Genomic DNA, 19,028 nt, shown 5'->3' on the forward strand with positions numbered 1-19,028 from the left:
CAAACAAAAGGGAGAAAAGCAGCTTTTTAATACTAAAATAATGAAATTACAGTGGTTTTAGAGCAATCAGTAACTATACAAACTAGACTTGAGCGCTTCCTCCTACTGTGATAGTTTGCCAGTACTCTGCTTTCAGTTCTGTACTCAAGATCTTTTTCTTCAACTCTCCTGTCTCCATTATTGCTACCCCTCCTCCCCTCGCTGAGACCTGGCAGCAGATGCAATTTTAGTTTTGCTTATGGCACATTGCAGTCTAATTTCTTTGGCATATAAATATACTTTCTTTCCTCCTCACCAGCCTTCATTATGATGGTCTTCAAAATACCTATTTATTTTATTTCTAGATATCAAGGCACAACTAGAAATCCATACAATCCTCAGCATTTTACTGGTGGTAGTTCTAGTGGATCAGCAGCAGCAGTGGCTGCAGGTAAGTCTAGTATTACAGATGAAAGCCTTGAGAGTGGAGTTGAAAAACCAAGCCAAATTAAGCAACATTTCAAGTTTTTGTTCAGATTGAGTGGTGGGGAAAATGATGGAGAAAATAATTGTATTCAATGGAATTTTTTCTTAATTCCATTTCTCTCTAGGCCTCTGTCCGCTGGCTGTTGGTACAGATGGAGGTGGTTCTGTGAGGATCCCAGCTTCTTTCTGTGGTATTGTGGGACTGAAAGGTAAATTCTGATAGAAATGTGAGTAACAACTAATTCTGAGGGTCATATTCTTGAAAGTGAAAAATAATATCAATTTAATAGAATCATTTATACAAAATTGAGGGCATACAAATGGGAAGAAATAAAACAGGCAAGACGGCAGTTGCAGTGTTGTGATCAAAGTACCAGCCCCTTTGTATATGCATTGACATATGTACAAAATGAGCAGAACTTTGTGATGCCTTTTTGTTGTCTGTTTCGACTGCCACGTGAATGCTATTGAATGTATTACTGAAATACAGCCACTTGAAATCTTCCTAACCCAGTTCCTTATTTAAGTTTAAGTTGAATTCATTTACTTGACTGATGATTGAGCTAAGAAAAGGAAACATTAAGATGGATTGGTGTTTTTTTTTCTTAGGCTTTATCACTCAGCACTCTGCCTGAAGTATTTTCTGACATTTGCTTTGTAATTTTAATCATTCTGCTCTATGTTGTCTGCAGGTACCTTTGGACGGATCAGTGGATTTGGATCTCATCCTCTCTCATATTCTACTGTTAGTCTTGGTAAGATGTCTCTAGCTTTAAATATATACTGGGTGTCCTTGGGAGAGAAAGGAGAAGCTACTTTCTATGCCGTTACTTTAATTTAAGTAACAAATTCTTGGGTTTTGTAGATACTTTGTCTGTTTAAAAATTGATGTCAAGGTTCCGATTGACAAACCCAACCAAGCAAGTACAGTGATGACAAACTGATCTCTTCTGGCAAAACTTTATTGAGTACATAGTTTTGGCACAGATTAAGGCAAAACCAGCTCTAGCTAATTCCTGCTCAATCTTGTATAATTAAAGTATAGACTACTCTCTCCCCCTATTAGTGCAGGTCACATTGTCCAATTAGATGTTGTTGAATTGTTATTAGAAAGTGTTTCTAAGGATTTTAACTATCTGGTGAAGTGTCCTTGGCTGTCACAGTTTACAATTTGTCTTCTTGATGCCTGGAGCCTACTTCCATCCCTCTCCCCCTCTTCATTGGCAAGCTGAGAAGTGATAATAGCTGCAACAGCATAAGCATGCTTCCAATTTGTAAAGTGCCCCCCCCCCCTAAAACATGGGAGATATCTGGAAGACAAACACATTTTATTAATAACTAGTTTCCCTCTCCCCCCACTGTTGGGGCCCCTGGTTTTTGAGGGTATTTTGTATGGAATGTCTTTATTATGCAATCTGCTCTAATATTGTGGGCCTTAATCCACCTCACTTCTGAAATTGGATAACCCCTCCACTGCACCAGGTACTTTATAATACTGGGAGTCTAAAATCCTCTTAACCTCATAGTATTTTTCACCCCCCCACACACACACACTATAACTGCAACTGGGGCTTCTTTCTCAATTGACCTTAGCCTAGAGCCCTGGGTCAGTTTTAACAGACTACAGTGGAGCACTGGGTGTACCTTCCTCAATATCCTGGACAGTTTCAGTTCTACAATAACTGGGTTGATGATTTTTACAATAAGGAAGGGACCTATGTATTTTGGACCCAATTTTCTGGATGGCAGCCTCAGCTTTTTGTACTTTGTGGACAGATAATACGTTCCCTAGGTGGAATTTCTCCTGATAAGCCTTTTCTTATCTGCCTGCCCTTTTTGGCTGTCTGTGGTTTTAGCTAGTGCATTCTTTATATTACACCACACACTTTGAGAAGAGTCTACACATTCTGTCAAGGTTACTGATGAGGGGGGTTCTTATGGGTATTCTGGCATGGGCACAAGCTCCACTCTCGTAACTATCTTAAAAAGAGTGAGACCAGTGCTCCTATGCATGGCATTGTTGTATACCAATTCAGCAAATGGCAGAAGCTCCACCCAATTATATTGCTGATAGTGGACATAGCAACATAGGTATTGCTCTACCATGGTATTGGCTTGTTCCACAGCTCTGTTCACGCTCAGATGAAATGCTGAACTGAGCCCTGGGAGAATCTTATCACTCTTATGAATTTGCACCAAAATTTAGCCATGAATTGGACACCCCTCCCCCTCGAGTCTGAGATGATACACTTTGGCACTCCATGCAATCAATATATGTGCTGCAGGAACTTCTTGGCCAGCTGCTGGGAGAAAGTGAGAGAGAAAGTATTTCTAAGGATTTTAGCCACCTGGTGAAGTGTCCTTGGCTCTCAAGTTTTGTCGTCTTGATGTCTGGAGACTACATTCCAGTTCCCCCTTTCCTCCCCAGTAGTTTATTGGCAAGCTGAGAAGCAATAATAGTTGCAACAGCATAAATGCGCTTCAAAAATTGATATGCGAGTTTTATATGAGAAAACATTAAGAATGAATGCATGATAGCCAACATAAACTTTTACAGTAGGTCCTGGTATGTCTTTCCCAAGCATTTTTGCAAAATCACAATGTCTACATTTGCCATTGGTGTTGAGTCTGTATCATCACCTCTTGATCAAGCTCTTCCTTGGGCAGTTGAGCTGATTTACTTCTTGTATGTCTGATAATAGCAGAAATATATCCCCATAACTCCATTGGTTGCTCCTCCTGCTATGTAAACAAGGTGTTGCCCTCGTAACTAGCCTTTTCCAAAGCATCAGTGAAGATGTTGTGTATGATTGCACAAAATCATTCCTTCCTGGGGAAAAAATAAATGCTAGTGGTTTCCTTCCTTCCAATCACATACTTTATCTCTTTAAAATATGTTTTTATAATTATCTGATGGGACACATGAGGAGGAATGCATGTAATCTTTGGAAACTGCCTGAGTGTTTGATAGGTAATACTGAAAAGAAGATTGAGATGTAAGGTATACTTAGAACCCTTTCAAAAAAGCAGTTTGCTGCATTATTGGAATAGTAAACTTTGAGGATGGTAAAGAATGAAGTGCCACTGTAATTATTTGGAAAAAAAGCCTGTTTGATTTTTATTACTGTTCTTGGGAAAAAGGAACAGTTATTCTTGGATGTTGCCATTGCACCATATCAGAAATATCCTCCACAGTAAGTTGCGTGGTAGAGTACTCACTTAATTCACATTACAAAACACGTGCCAATGTTTTAACACTTATTTTGCTTTCTCCCACAATCTCGGGCTATAAAGTTCTCTTAAATTCAGAAATGATTGGAAAGTATGGGACCGCTAGAAAAGTGAATAACCTGTTTTTTAAAATTTTGCCAGGCCCTCTCTGCACCTCAGTTGCAGATGCTGCTGTTGCTTATGCTACCTTGGCTGGGTCAGATTTACAGTATCCATATGGTGCGTATTGTTACTTACTCACTTGAAATGCAAGGAAGGAAGGGGGTTTTTTTTAAATGAAATGTCTTTCTCTGTCCTTACTTCTTTAAACCCATTACAGGATTGCACCAACCTGAACCATCCTTCTCAGAAAACATCAACACTGATCTGAATGGTTTAAAATTGGGAATTGATTGGAATTTCTTTAAGGTACCTGTTTCTTCTGCATTAGCATTTTATATATGGTCAACCAATAATATTTTAGGGGCAAACTTTGATCCTTATATCAGTTTTGAGATATGTTTGCAATAGAACAGAGTTGTGTCATGATTATGGAATGGTGAAAAACATGGGAGGTAGTGAGTGTCTTGCAATGATTCTGGAAAAATGATTTTGGTTTGTCTTATCTGCTAGGCATGTGACACTGAAATCTTAGCTGTCTGCAACAAAGGTAACATGCAAATGATCATTATTTTTTGTTGATCGATGTTGTATCCTGGCCTGCTTAGTATTTCTTGCTTATACATCTTGAAGATCAAAACTGCCTTGCAATTTCCAAATCACTACATGAGTGTTTGAGGAATGAAAGTGTTTCGGAAGCTGTACTGTTTTCCTGAGAAAAAGTAATGTAAAGAGAAATATGTGCATATTTTGATCTTTCACTATTGATTATTTATCACGATAAGAAAGACCATTAATACAGGTGAGTGAAAAGGAGGCAGGGATGATTGCACACTGAAAATAGCCTAGTGCAGAAAATACACCCTGCGTCAAAGGTGAGATGATTGGAATTCCCTATTCTTTTTTGAAGTGAAATGCAGCCAAGAAAGCTATGTTTTGGTACGTTAATAAGCCTCCATTCTCAATGCAATTTTCGATCCTCCAGATCAAATTTGAATTTGGAATCTTTTCCTTGTAGCAACTTTGATTTGAAGGTACCGTATTTTTTGTAGTACAAGATGCACTTTTTCCTCCTAAAGAACAGTGAAAATTTGGGTGCGTCTTATACACCGAATGTAGTCCCGGCCACCCACCGGCCCCTACCCTTTGGCCTCTGCCTACCATCAATTTGCCTTCTTGCAGCAAACAGCAAACAGCCTTTTTCAGCTTCAACACAGCCTGATTAGCACAAGCAGCTGATTTGTCAGTTGGATCAGCTACTCGACCATTAGCTGTTTCAGGCTGCAGGCTTTGCTATTGCCTGTTGCAGTCTCCATTTGTCCCATTTTCAGCCTCCACATCCCATTTTTGGGTTCTGTGTCCCTCATTTTTGGCCCCCACACACCCTATTTTCCACCCATTCCGATCCCTGCTGCTCGGAATGGGTGGAAAATGGGGTGCACGGAGGCAGCAATAGGCTATGGCCATACCTGAAGCCTGAAACAGTTGATGGTCAGGAAGCCCAACAATCAGCTGCTTGTGCTAATCAGGCTTTGCTGAAAATGAAACAGACTGTTTGCTGTTTGCTACAAGGAGGCAAATTGCTGGGAGGCAGATTTTCCCCCCCCCCTTGTGCTAAGCAGGCTGTGCTAAAATTGAAACTGAAACGGAAATAGGCTGTTTGCTGCAAGGAGGCAAATTGCTGGGAGGCAGAGGCAGATTATTTTTTTCTTGTTTTCCCTCTCCAAAAGCTAGGTGCATCTCAAACTTCAGAGTGTCTTATACTCCGAAAAATACAGTAATTTTATTGAAGCAAATATGTGAAGGGAATGAATAACCAGTCTCTCCTTGCAGTGCCATTGATTAATTTAAATACTGCAAGGGGGTGGTGGTCATGGATTTTTCATATGGCAAAGATTGGAGACATCTAATTTATAGATTTACTTCTAGCCAGCACCATGGACCAGACATCCATGAACTACAACAAACATAGACCTCTTCCTAGGAAACAGAAATTCATTGAGTATACAGTATATAAACTGATGCCATGAATTGCATCATGCAGTAGGGTATCATGTATATATTTTACATTCATGGAAGAAAGCTAATCAAGTTACAAAGAATGGATTAAGATAATCAGAAGCATGATTTTGCAATTGTGCATTTTGCTTGGATGTATGGTCAATGAGAAGTATGGAATTTTCTATATTACTTTTTACATTTTTGTATCGTTGTTAGCAAAGTACAATATAATGGCTTCATAAAAGTAGACCTAAAATTGGATTATAGCGCAAAGATTGTTTTTAAATGTGAATATAGAATCCTGGCCCCTCAAGATTTATTTAATAGTGAAGTTTATTTTTCTTCTTCTTCCTGCTATCGTTGTATGTTCAGCAGTGGAATTTCTAGTGGACTTAGGAGCCTCAGTAGTTGAAGTATCTTTGCCAGAGATAGAAGAGGTTCGTGTGGCTCATGTAATCTGCATTCTCAGTGAAATGAGAGATTTCCTGCAGTCTGACTTCAACAATCAGTTTGAACAAATGGTAAATGGTGGTTGGGGTCATTGCATCAATTGGTATTTTTAACAAATCATGTCAAGGGTCTGCATTTTCTGCCCTTTGTATTCACAAGAATCTGTGGTTAGGTTGCTGGTTCCTGTTTGTATATGAAATGCCTATATCAGTACTGCAATGTATCCTCATATTAGCTTGGGACACGATGGCTCAGTGGTTAAAGAAAATTGAACTTGTCAGCTGGAGAGCTGGCAGCCTGAGTTCGAGATCCGAACGCCATGCAATAAGGTTGCAGTTCTAAACCATGCAAAAATGTGAGTAGATAAATAGGTACCACTTTGATGGGAAGAAAACAGCATTCCGTGCCACTGTGGCATATAGTTATGCTGGCCACATGACCAAGGAAAGGGTCTTCAGACAACACTGGCTCACTCGGCCAAGAAGGAGATGAGCACCATTGGACATGATTGACAGGAAAATCTTTACCTCACATTAGATAGATTGTTCAGATTGATTTTAAGATATAGTTAGTAATATGATTGAGAAATTGGGAAACTTCCAAACCTATGCATGAAGTTCTCTTTGGCCTCAGGGGTGATTTTATTCAAGAAATGTATACTTTTTGGAATCCACAGTACAGTGTCTAGAGTCTTGGACTTTCCCCTATATCAAGGCTCCATACCCAGTAGACCTTACTTATCTGTTGCCTTCCTTTGTTATGTGTAACATTGATTGATTTGAAGCATCAACAGGGACTTTTGTTCTACAAAAAGGTGGGGTGTTTGCTTGTTCACTTGCTTATTCTTAGGGCTTCCTAAGTGACCAGTGTAAGTAGAAGATAATTTATTTTTCACAAAATCTTTTCCAAAAATGCATGTTATTTTAAACAGTTTTGTCATGGTAGTCTTTAGACATTTATTTATTAAACTTCTATGCCACCCATCTTGCTGAGACGACGCTTGGCAGCTTACAGTTATTCAGTATAAAACATTAAACAATAAAGATCATAAATTTTAAATTCAGTTAAAATCCAGTTGACCAAGATGGGAAGGAAGGGAGAAAAATGTGCACGGGGTGGGCTCTGTCAGGCAGGATTTATAGTAGGGAAATAAGAGCAACATAAAACATAATGCATATTTATTTATATTATTTTATCTTCTGTTTCAGTTGAAAAATGTTTTCTAAGAAACTGGCACATTTCTATTTAAACTTATTTCTTTCAACTATTTCTATTTTTGACTGTTTCTCCGATATTTCCCAAAATATGGGTGTATTTTTAGAATTGTTCATTACATTGCTTTACAGCTTTCCTTGTCTATTCAACAATAATTCTACTTTGCTTTTGATTTTTCATTCTATATGGAATAATTACTATAAAGTCTTTGTTTTCCAGAATTTGGAGACTCGTTTGAACCTTGCAATTGCTTCTCAAATCACAGCCGTGGACTATATTAAGGTGAAAAATAAGCTGCGTGGATGGGAGAGCTGGGGTAAAAAGTCATTGTACGTCAGTAATATTCTCCTTATACACAAGGGGAAAAAGTAGGGAGAATAGTAGTGAGCATTGAATATGAGTGGACTTTATTAACCCAATTTTCTCAATCATATCTTTTATTTAAAGGCTAGAGAGATGGGGCAAATGTATGTTATTACTTTTATCTTGATATTCAGCATCTTTGCTAATAGAAAACAAACTAGGCATTATATTTTAATTTTACAGTTGTTCCAGCCATTAACCCTTTCCTTGATTAGAGAGCTTTGTAATGTTCACAATTAATCTGAGAGATAATTTTATGACAGTGTAGTTTTTATATTGGACTATTGGGAGTGTAATGTTTCCATGTATTTCCTCTGTTTTACTTTTCCTCTGAAAAAGCAAGAAGGAAAGATTCGAAGTATCTGTTTTCAATTTAAACCCCCTAGATTTCTTACGGCATTGTTATAGTTAGCATCATGAAGTTCAATAATTTTGGACGGGCTTGGAATGTTTAGCGTTATATTCAACACATCTGGAGAATGCTAGTTGGAGAAGGATGGTTTAAATATTAGTTTGTAGGAGCTAATTAGAATCAACATAAATTTATGGAGTTTACTACCATAATTTGACCAATGAAGCTTGTTCAGCTCAGACTTAACAGCTGCTCATTCAAATTAAAATCTTTCTTTTCCCTCTCCCACTCTTGATATTAGATTTTAAAACTAATATTTTGTTGTATTGCATGTCCAATTATGCTCACAGCTTTCTGGCATAACTTTTTAGAAATTGTTTATATTTCACTGTATTCTGATAGCTAAACTAGCCATGCATATTTTCCTCTTTTGTGGCCAATCAATTGTTTCATTTAATCAAATATTGTTATGTCTCTTATATGTCTACAGAATTTCTATTAGGCATTATAAAAATAGTCAGTGTTAGGGTTCCAAGTAACACTCCTAACGAAAGAAGACTCTGAGGCTTGTGTTTCCTCAAAGTTCCATTTTATTAGAGATGTTATATTGGCATATCTGGGAAAACCTGAACCTGAAAGTTTCCAGGTTTTCCCCACCTAAGCGAAAGTTCAAGTCCCTGCCCAGCACCCTCATGTCCATTACATGGTCCAATCAGGCACCGTCCAAAACTGAAGATGCCTCCCAGTCATCTTATCACAGCTGGCAAGGCAAGGTGTCCTTGACTCTCTGAGAAAAGAATGTTATTTTGACTATATATCTTTCATACTCCATATAATCCCCCCTCCCATTTTCCCACAGTAGAAAATGTGGCAGGCCTGAAAGCCCAATATAAAACATGGCTTCCAGGTCTGACCATCAGTCAGTAATTTTACTCTTTGTTCTGGGAGTGACTGTAATATTTAGATTTTAAACATTTATCTGTATTGACTTATGCTAACTATAATATTTATAGATCTCCGTTGAGTTTGTTTTTACTAGCTTGAGTTTTGTCTATTTGCAGGCAAATCGCCAGCGAAGTCGAAGCATGGCTTCCCTGAAAGAGATATTTTCAAAGGTGAATTGTCTCCTTACACCAGGTACTTGAAAGTTAAGAGCAACCATATATATTGTATAAGGCTTAATCTGATGCTAATCACGTGGCAAACTACAATCAGCAAAAGATTGGTAACCCACAACTTTGGCTTGCATTTGAATGAACTTTGTGCTATCTTGCTAATATTCATGATGGTTCGTTTTGTGTGGGCGACTTTTTTTCTGCTTTATAAATATGAAACACCTGATGGTTGGAAGAACTTTAGAATCATGGCAGATAAAATGGGAAAGAATGAGACACTCACACTCCTTTGGGGAAGCAGAGAGACCCTATAGCCGTGATGGTGAACCTATGGCACGCGTGCCACAGGTGGTATGTAGAGCCCTCTCTGCAGCCACATGAGCTGTTGCCACAGCTCAGCTCCACTTTTCATGTGCATGTGCCTCCTGCCAGCCAGCTGCTTTTTGGGTCTCTGCCGCACATGTGGGAGAAACGCACCTGTGGGGGGGGGGTCATGCATGTGTAGGGGGTGGGGGGAATGTGGGGAGGGGTGCGCCCCCCCCCCCCGTGGCCTGTTTTTGGCCCAAGGAGGCTTCAGCAAGGCCTGCTAGGCCCAAAATGGGCCACAGGGTGGTGGTGGTGTCGTGTGCACATGTGTGGAGGTCGCACAGGGGCGTCGCATGCACATTGTATTATGGGTGTGGGTGTACACATGCTTTTGGCACGCAAAAAGGTTAGCCATCACTGCCATATAGTTAGAATTATTTTATGTCCTATTGTTTCATCTCCTTATTTTTCTATCCAAAAATGGAAGTGGGGGGAAGCTAATGCTACTGTGAGGTAGTCCTTGACTTACAACCAATTGATTAATAACCATTTTGAAGTTAAGACGCTCAGAAAGGGTGCTTTATGGCCCACAAAGCATGTTTGGCCATCATAAAATATCATGTGCCGCCGATCCTCCAGTCACACGATAGTGATCTGAGTGCTTGTGTCAGCTAGCTGGATGCTTGCTGCCATAAAATAGAGGAGGAGAGAACTGTGGAGAAGTTTACATTGCAGCTTTGCAACTGCAATTACTTTCAAGGCCATATCACTTTGCTCTGATATGCAGTGGCCTCCGGTTGCCTAGCTAAAAGGGGGCTGGGTTGTACACTGTATCTGTATCAGTGCTGATTTTGCTCTGTGCCTCAGAGCTTGCTTAAAACCATTTTCATTCAGTTTGCTCCTGGTAAAAGTACTTTTCTCTAAATCTATGGAGCCAATGATTTTTCTTTCCTAGTAATTGAACAGAGGCAGCCTTGACATTAAGCAAGCTCTGCTTTAATGGTCAACCAGGAGACAGCAGTCTACCATGTGGACCAAGCATCCAATGTCTAACGATGGGAGCGAGCTGGAGGAAACTGGAGCTACAGCCAGCTCTCCCACTAAAACACACCGGACTCGAAGTGAGACAGAATGGCAAGAGGAGCTGGACTTCAGCGAGAAGCCTATGAGGCTCAGTTGGGCGAGGGGCATAGGAGAAATGAAAAACCTCCCCCTCCTGGAGAGAAGCTTAGAGGATGCCATGCTGAACGAAGTTCTGTTCCTGATTCAATAGGTTAGGGGGAGTCAAAGAGCCCAAGAGCTTCTTGCACAGGCAGCTTCTCAAGATCCCTGGGTCACTCCAGACCAAGCTGTGTAAATCACTCCACCTGCAGGGACCCTTTCTCGAAGGTCCCAGCCTTCGGTTATAAGTATGGGGGAGACCCTGAGCAATTGGGATTCTTCCTGGTGCAAGTCTAGAACTACATGCAGGAGTATGGGGCCAAATTGGAGATGGCAGAAGCCTGGATGAGTAACCATGGCCCTGGAAGTGGTGGCGGCTGAGTGGATGGTCTCCCTCCACATTGATAATACCCCCCCAACTGCAGAACGATGACCACTTTATCGCAGCCCTTCGCCAATGTTTTGAGGACCCACTGGCTGAACGCAAGGCTAGAATAAAGGCTAGGATAAAGACCATCGCCCAAGGGCGATGGTTGATGCTCACGTACACCCAGGAGTTTTGAGAGTTGGCTTGCCAATTGGCCGCATGATCTGAAAACATCGACTGCTTCAAAGATGGCCTCAATGATGACATCCACCACACCTGTGTCTCGCGCGGGGCCTCACGAACCCTACAATGCTGGTATGTGATGGCAGCAGAAGTGGAGATAAACCTTGCCCAGTACCGACACTGGAGGGCCAGCAGACAGGGTGAGTCCTTCCCTCCCACGTGTAAGAAACACCCCAGGAGCACAATGTGTCTCAAACGTGGGAGGGAGGGCACTGAGCTGCGGCATACCAATCCAGCAGACCCAACCTCAGTGCCATGGCAACTCTGAGGGAGGAAGCAACAAAACCAGCTCCAAGGACCCGAGAGAGAGCACTGAAATGTCTGGCAGTTGTAGAGTTCACCCTTCCTGGTTCTGAGGGGTTGGGAACTCCAACCAACTTAGGTGAAGCTAACAGCGACGGTGATGATGATCCCTGGATAGCAATAGCAGTAGACTTATATACCGCTTCATAGGCCTTTCAGGCCTCTCTAAGCGGTTTACAGAGAGTCAGCATATTGCCCCCAACAATCTGGGTCCTCATTTTACCCACCTCGGAAGGATGGAAGGCTGAGTCAACCCTGAGCCGGTGAGATTTGAACCGCTGACCTGCTGATCTAGCAGTAGCCTGCAGTGCTGCATTTAACCACTGCGCCACCTTGGCTCTTGGTCGGTAAGTCGGCAGGTGACCAGTTACCTCCCTGTAGAGTTAGTGGTGTCCTCTTTGGGGGCCCAAAGGAGGATGGTGGCTTTATTGGACTTGAGCTGCACTAGGTACATAGTCAGTCCTGAAGTGGTTGAAAAATTGAGACTGAGATTCAAGCAGCTGAGAGTTCCCATAGTGTTTTACCAGCTAGATGAGACTGTAGCTGGAGGGGGCCCAGCTTATTTTTATAGCTGAATCAGTACAGATGAGAATGGGAAAGCATAAAGTGAGTTTTATAGTGGCTCCAGTGATGGAGAGGCCCCTCCTATGTAGACTGTCTTGGATGCAGAAATGGATCCCTGAAATGAATTGAGGGAGGAGGCTTTTAAAGATTCAGCAGAAAGTGGCCAAGGAAGAGGAAAAGATTCAAAAACCCAGCAATGAGAGAAATAAAGGGCAAAGGGAGCTGCGGGCAGCAGCTCGGGATCACTCAAGAAGTGAAGCCAAAATCCCAAAAGAGTACTGGGACTTGAGAGATTTATTTAGTGACAAAGGCGCTGATGTGCTCCCGCCCTATTGCCCAACGGACTGCAGTATTGAAATTTTTCCTGGAACTAAACTCCCAAAGCCTAAACTTCACTTGATGACTCCACGCGAGCTAGGAGAGCTTTGAACCTTCATAGAGAAGAACTTAAAACATGAATTTATCCAACCAGCAAGATCACGAGTGGCAGCCCCTGTTTTAATCCGGGAGAAGAAAGAACTTCGTCTACGCGTTGATTATAGGAAACTAAATGCAGTGTGCATAGAAAATGTCTACCCTCTGCCACTGATGAAGGACATGTTGACCATCTAGCCAAAGAAAAAATCTTCACTAAGTTAGACTTGTGGCAAGCTTACTACCATATTTTTCAGAGTATAAGACGCACTGGAGTATAAGGCACACCAAGATTTTGAAATGGTAAATTTAAAAAAAAGTTTTTGCCCTCCCCAAAAAGTTTGTGCTTCTAGGGGCCGGGGAAGGCAAAAACATGATTGTGGGGGTTCTATCTTCCTTTTCTCTACCCCTCCCACAGCACGGCAAGACTAAACAAATCTCTCTGTGCTTTCCCCCCCCCCTCTGACTGGCAACGACGCGGAGCCATTTGGTCCAAGCAGTGGCAGTCGGCATGCTGAATGGCTGCCGCCGCGCTTGACCAGGAATGATCCATTGGGTGAAAAGGGGTGGGGATCCCTTCCATTTGGATTAACGGTTACTCGCAGCAGCGCCTGAGCGGCAAAAAGGCAGCCCAAAGAAAACAACCAGGCAAGGTTGCTTCCTTGAAGAACCGGACTTGTTCACAACCCTCTTTGCAACCCCGCTTCCTTAGTCTCAGGGCAAAAGCAGGTGCCAGGCTCCAGGGAGGCTGACGACCTGGCGCTCCCGCAGTCCAAAGTTTTCTTTCCACCGCATGCTTCTTCCACCAGCCAAGATCCTAACAATGCCAATATCCAGAAAGTAGAGATCTAGTGTCCTGAGAAAAGCTTTCATGGAGAGGAGATTGTTCCTCTTCCCTTCTTCCACCTCCCACCCCCCAATCCCCTTGGATCTGTCATGCAGTGCTTATTGCTATTGCTACTATTGCACCCAGCTACTGTATCTCTTTGCTGCATGACAGATTGGGGCAGACTGGGGTTGGTGGGTAGAGGAAGGGAAGAGCGACGATCTTCTCTCCACAAAGGCCTTTCTCATGACAGTCCCCCACTTTGAATGGTGTTTCTTGTCATCTTGAACTTTAAAAACTGCTCTAGCTTCTTTTAGAGCCAGTCTGATCACTGGCCAAGTGGATTGTAGATTGTTAAGGAGGGGGATGTCAGGTTCCTTAGCTGGTAGCTCTCACCTAGGGTTGAATTCTTGTCCTGTGGCAACTTGAAATGGGTGAAGCCAGAGCTGCTGTGTAGAGTTGTTGTAAGCTACTTAAGCAAAAGGTAACAGATCAATCCAGTTGTTCTGTTGGTAGTTAATAAAACATCTTAAATATTGTTCCAATATGCCATTGGTCCTTTCAACCTCACCATTGTCATAGGATGATGCAAAGAGAATAGCCCCTGGGCAGAGCCTAACAGGTTTAAGAAAGCCTGACAAAGTTTGGAGGTGAATTGGACACCTCCGTCTGAGATAATCCATTGGGGAGTTCCATGGAGGTGATAAATGTGGACTAAAAACATTTTTGCTAATAACTTGGCTGTTGGGATCTTCTGGCAGAGTATGAAATGGACCTGTACCGGCCTGTCTGAGGAACAGATAAGCAGAGATTCTCAAGGATCATGTTTCAAACCACATGGCTCCCCTCACCCCCCTTTGCATCCTCCAAGTGGCAAGGATTTTCTGGACCTCTGAGGCTCAAGGCAACAGTTATAAATTGGGCGAAAGGTTATATAAACATGCAAGGCAAGACATAGAAAGGAGAAAGTACAAAATGCATCAAATCCACTCTCCCCCCCCCCCTTTGTCCACCGAAGAATGGCAGATACACAGATCTGACACAGGGCTTAAGTTCCTCCCATCACCCCCAAACTAATGGGGCAAGAGAACTAACACAATCCTGGAATAGTACCTTAGGAGGTATATTAATTACCAACAGGACAATTGGGATGGCCTTTTGCCTTTTGCAGAGGTAGCATATAACAATTCTGTGCATAGTAGCCCCATTTAAGGTGGCCTCTGGGCAGGACTTTGTAACTATGCCGGAGCTGCCTCAAGAGAAATCGCACATATCCTCCTTAGAGGAGTGGACAGCCCAAGTGCAGAATACCTGGCCAGTTGCCTGTAAGTCACTGGAGGAGGCAAGTCAGACACATAAAAAATAAGCTGACAAAAAATGTGTGAAGCCAAAATATTTTCAAATTGGTGACAGAGTTTACCTCTCCACGAAGTACATGCAGCCTCCCCAACCATTTAAGAAACTTGGTCCTAAATACGTGGGCCCATTCCCAAACATTAAAGTAATTAACCCAGTCACTGTACAACTAGAGTTGCCCAAGAACTTAAAGCACATCACCCTGTATTTCATTGCAGTTTGTTGAAACCTGAAACTCTATCATCCCTTCACCCTGCACCTGACACTCCCATACCCATTCTGATTGTGAAGGGGAGCAGCATTTTGAAGTTAAAGAAATTCTAGATTCCAGAAAACACAGAGGGGAGGGTCTAAATACCTCATTTCTTGGAAACATTTCCCCCCTGCACAGTCTGAATGGTAAACATGTCTGTACACCTAAACTCCTCCAAATTTTCCATATAAAATACCCTGGCAAACCCAAAAGGGATTGCCAGTTTTAGTGTGATGTATTTGTATGTATCTTTATAAATTTGTATGGCTAATACCCCTGTTATTGGGGGGGGGGGGGGAGGAGGAGGCAATGTCAGCTAGCTGGATGCTTGCTGCCATAAAATAGAGGGGAGAGAACTGTGGAGAAGTTTACATTGCAGCTTTGCAACTGCGGTTACTTTCAAGGCTATGTCAGTTTGCTCTGGTAAGCAATGACCTCCGGTTACATAGCTATAAGGGGGCTATAGCAATAGCAATAGCAGTAGACTTATATACTGCTTCATAGGGCTTTCAGCCCTCTCTAAGCAGTTTACAGAGAGTCAGCATATTGCCCCCAACAATCTGGGTCCTCATTTTACCCACCTCGGAAGGATGGAAGGCTGAGTCAACCCTGAGCCGGTGAGATTTGAACCGCTGAACTGCTGATCTAGCAGTAGCCTGCAGTGCTGCATTTAACCACTGCGCCACCTTGGCTCTGGGGCTGGGCTGTATATCTGTATCTGTGCTGATCCCACGCTCTGCCTCAGAGCTTTTATCTAAATCTATGGAGCCAAGGATTTTTCTTGCCTAGGAATTGAACAGAGGCAGCCTTGACAGCTTGCCAATCTGTTTAAACTTAAAACTGGTACAAAGCATACCATGGCTATTTGCTATGTACTCTGCTAGCTTCCCCAGAAAATCAGTGGAAAAGCTGGCAGGAAAGAATCGCAAGCTGTTGCCTTCTGCCAAAGGATTTCCCCTCCCTTCCATGCATGCTCAGGTACATCCTTTGTCAGGCTGCAGAAACCTGGTTGTTTGGGAGATAAGAGATTATTCAAAACTGTTTTACATATGTAAAGACCAGAGTCACTCGGTAGATATTTGGAAGTTTTATTGCCAACAATATGCTGCTTTGAGGGAAGATGAGTTTTTATTGAAGGACCTTTGTGCTGGTTTGTCAGTGTGTTCTTTCTTTTAAGAGAAAAGAGGGAGATTATGAGGGGAAAAGGTAACAACAGGTTTTCCCTTTGGTTCACCATATAGAGCCTTGCAATACACAACCAAGAATTGAAAATAATTGAAAAGTTCTTTCGTAGCGAACAAAATTGGAGTCAATATTGTAAACTAGAAAGAATTTAAAGTACAGGTAGTGCTCAATTTAACTATAGTTCATCTAGTGACCGTTCAAAGTTACAACACACTGAAAAAAGTGACGTATGACCATTTTTCACATTTACCACTTTTGCAGTCTCCCCATAGTCATGTGATCAAAATTCAGATACTTGGCAACTGAACTCATCTTTGTGACAGTTGCAGTGTCCTGGGGTCACACACGTTTTGTGACTTTCTGATAAGCAAAGTCAATGGGGAAGCAAGATTTACTTAAAATATATATATATATTAGTAATTAAATTATTGAATCTATTGACTTGTTACAAATGCTGATCAGTAATCAGTGCAATTCGATAGGAGAGTCATTAAAATTGTTTTTGTCATTTTTTTGTTTTTGTGTATTTTGTACTTCTATAATTCCCCCCCCCGCTCCGTAAACCTAGTTAAGAAATGAACAAGAAAAAAAGAAAAGGGCTTTTGTGCTCACTGTTTGCCATTATTTTCTTCTGAAGAGGAGGAAGGGAAGGCAGATAGTTCTCTGACTGAACGGGCTCCACATGGTTCTTTGCTGAAAATAAGATTCTGGAGGTCTTTACATGTCCTCTGCATTATACAGCAGAATTTGTGCTAGCCTGTCTCATCTACTTCTACCTTCCTTTCTCCCACTGTCAGGGCGACTTCCCTCCAATTCCTAGGAAATAAAAACCTTTGGCTTCATAGATTTAGAGAAAAAAAGTACTTTTACTAGGAAAGAACTGAATGCAACTTAAGTCAAATTGAAGCAAACCTTAGAGTTCAACCTCTTTGTAGCTACACAATCAAAGGGCAAGTACCTGCCAGGAAATGTTTTGAGAAAGTCTTTGATTCAAATGCATTGTTTCTGGCTGTTACATACCAAAGCTAGAAGAAATGACCTTGGAGAGATAAGCAAAACCAGACTTGTAGTTACGAAGCAGCAAAGAAAAAATCCCCACTGAGCACCTCCCCTCTTTCCGTAGTAGTAAGCAGCAAGCTAGCTGACACCCGCTTATAAACACCCAGAAGACAAAGATGGAGCTAGGTTGAATACCTTCCTCTGCTGCAGCAGGGAAGGGACACTGAAGGGGAAGCTATTCTTAACCAAATGGCAAAAGTATAAGCCCTGCCTTCTAGCCAGCAGAGGTGAGATCAGTCTGTGGTTCCATCTTCAGATGACTTTCTTCAAAGAATTTACTGGGAGTAAATATGGCAATGGAATTGATATAACTCCCATTTTTTTGATACTTGGAAGATCTCATTAAGACAAATATTAGAAACCCATTACATTTGTGTTTGTGTCATATAATAATGAGGACATGCTGCTCCACTCCTTGGCATTGCTGCATGTCGACTGGAGCACTTATGTCCCTAGGTTGTGTGGTTTTGTCCCAGAAACAGGTGTCATTTTCACAATGGCCACAATTCATTACAGCTGCTCCAAAAATGGGGCCTGCTTCCAGGACAGAGCTACACAGCCTAGGGATGCGGAGAAGTGGAATGGCCTGCCCTTTTCCCAACAGAGCCCTTCCAGAGGTAAGTTTGTGATGGGTGATGGGGGGGGGGAGGAGATGGGATCCAGCAGGGTGAGAAGTAGGTTGAAAGCCTGTGGGGACCCATCATTATGGGAGAGATATAGGCTGGAGAACTGCTGCAGCATCCCTGCCGTCAGTATCCCTGCAATTGATTGTAAAGATGAGTGACCACAGGGACACTGCAGTAGCTATAACCTTGAACTATAACCAGGTGATAAGTAGTTTAGGGTCTGTCATAGGTTTGAACTGTCACTAAGCAACCAGTTATTAAGTTAAAGACTACCTGTACTGAAAAATTCCTAAAAGCTGAAGCTTTGTGATTGAAGCATGGTGAGTTTGCTTAGCAATTGTTTAGACTGACGCTTGTAGAGAGTTTGCAATGAAAGTATGGTTCTCAGCTAAGGACTTCTATGTTGTAGAAAGAAGAGAGTTCCATAATCGGTCTTACTAAATGACTCAATGGAAAACAAGGAAAATTGGTTTATGAAGTTAATGTCCATCATTATGTATATATTAATGCTCAGATTAAGAAAAATAATATAGAGGGGATTTTGCTGTCAAGGAGGACAACAAATGAGATAAACTTATATAGAGAAACTTGGGATGAATCCCTTGAATGGAATACAATGGCTAATGGATGTAATATGTTTAAAAGGAAAATAAATGAGAAAGGGACAAATACATTGTATATATAACATATTCATTCCTATTCAGAAATCCAAGTGAGTGGACATGGTAATGTCTATTGAATGTTCTTAAAAATAAAGCAAATTGACAGGACAATTGACAAATAAGTGAAGGGCTCCTGTTAATTGGCTATGTCAAAGCAAAAGTGATATCATTACAGTTCAGGCTACTTAGATTTGATTTTATGAAAGTATGTTGTACTTTAAAGGCAGAAAACTCACATCATTGGGAGTCAGATGGAATATAAATATCTATATGTACCTAATTTTATGAAATATAAAGTTATTTGCTAAAGCCATGCAGTTATTTATAAAACAATTATAAATTTATAAAGATGTGTATATTTTAAACAGCACATTTGAATTTCCAAAGCAACAGTCAAAATGTTTTTGTTAAA

General features: G+C 41.5%; 1 protein-coding gene across 1 annotated transcript in view; it reads left to right on the plus strand.

Moving 5' to 3' along the window:
• The window catches only part of LOC106555180 (uncharacterized), a 41,711-nt gene that overhangs the window by 16,891 nt on the left and 5,792 nt on the right, over window positions 1-19,028 (plus strand). Inside the window, exons 9-17 of the mRNA XM_014073957.2 lie at window positions 345-430; window positions 591-674; window positions 1,158-1,220; window positions 3,838-3,915; window positions 4,016-4,104; window positions 4,309-4,345; window positions 6,169-6,317; window positions 7,681-7,743; window positions 9,238-9,313. Coding sequence (XP_013929432.2) covers window positions 345-430; window positions 591-674; window positions 1,158-1,220; window positions 3,838-3,915; window positions 4,016-4,104; window positions 4,309-4,345; window positions 6,169-6,317; window positions 7,681-7,743; window positions 9,238-9,313 — 725 coding nt within the window. The remainder of the gene's footprint in view (window positions 1-344; window positions 431-590; window positions 675-1,157; window positions 1,221-3,837; window positions 3,916-4,015; window positions 4,105-4,308; window positions 4,346-6,168; window positions 6,318-7,680; window positions 7,744-9,237; window positions 9,314-19,028) is intronic.

This window comes from Thamnophis sirtalis, unplaced genomic scaffold (genome assembly GCF_051295495.1).
Source record: "Thamnophis sirtalis isolate CommonGarterSnake01/CBP01778 unplaced genomic scaffold, rThaSir2_p1.2 scaffold_5, whole genome shotgun sequence".
NCBI lineage: Eukaryota > Metazoa > Chordata > Lepidosauria > Squamata > Natricidae > Thamnophis > Thamnophis sirtalis.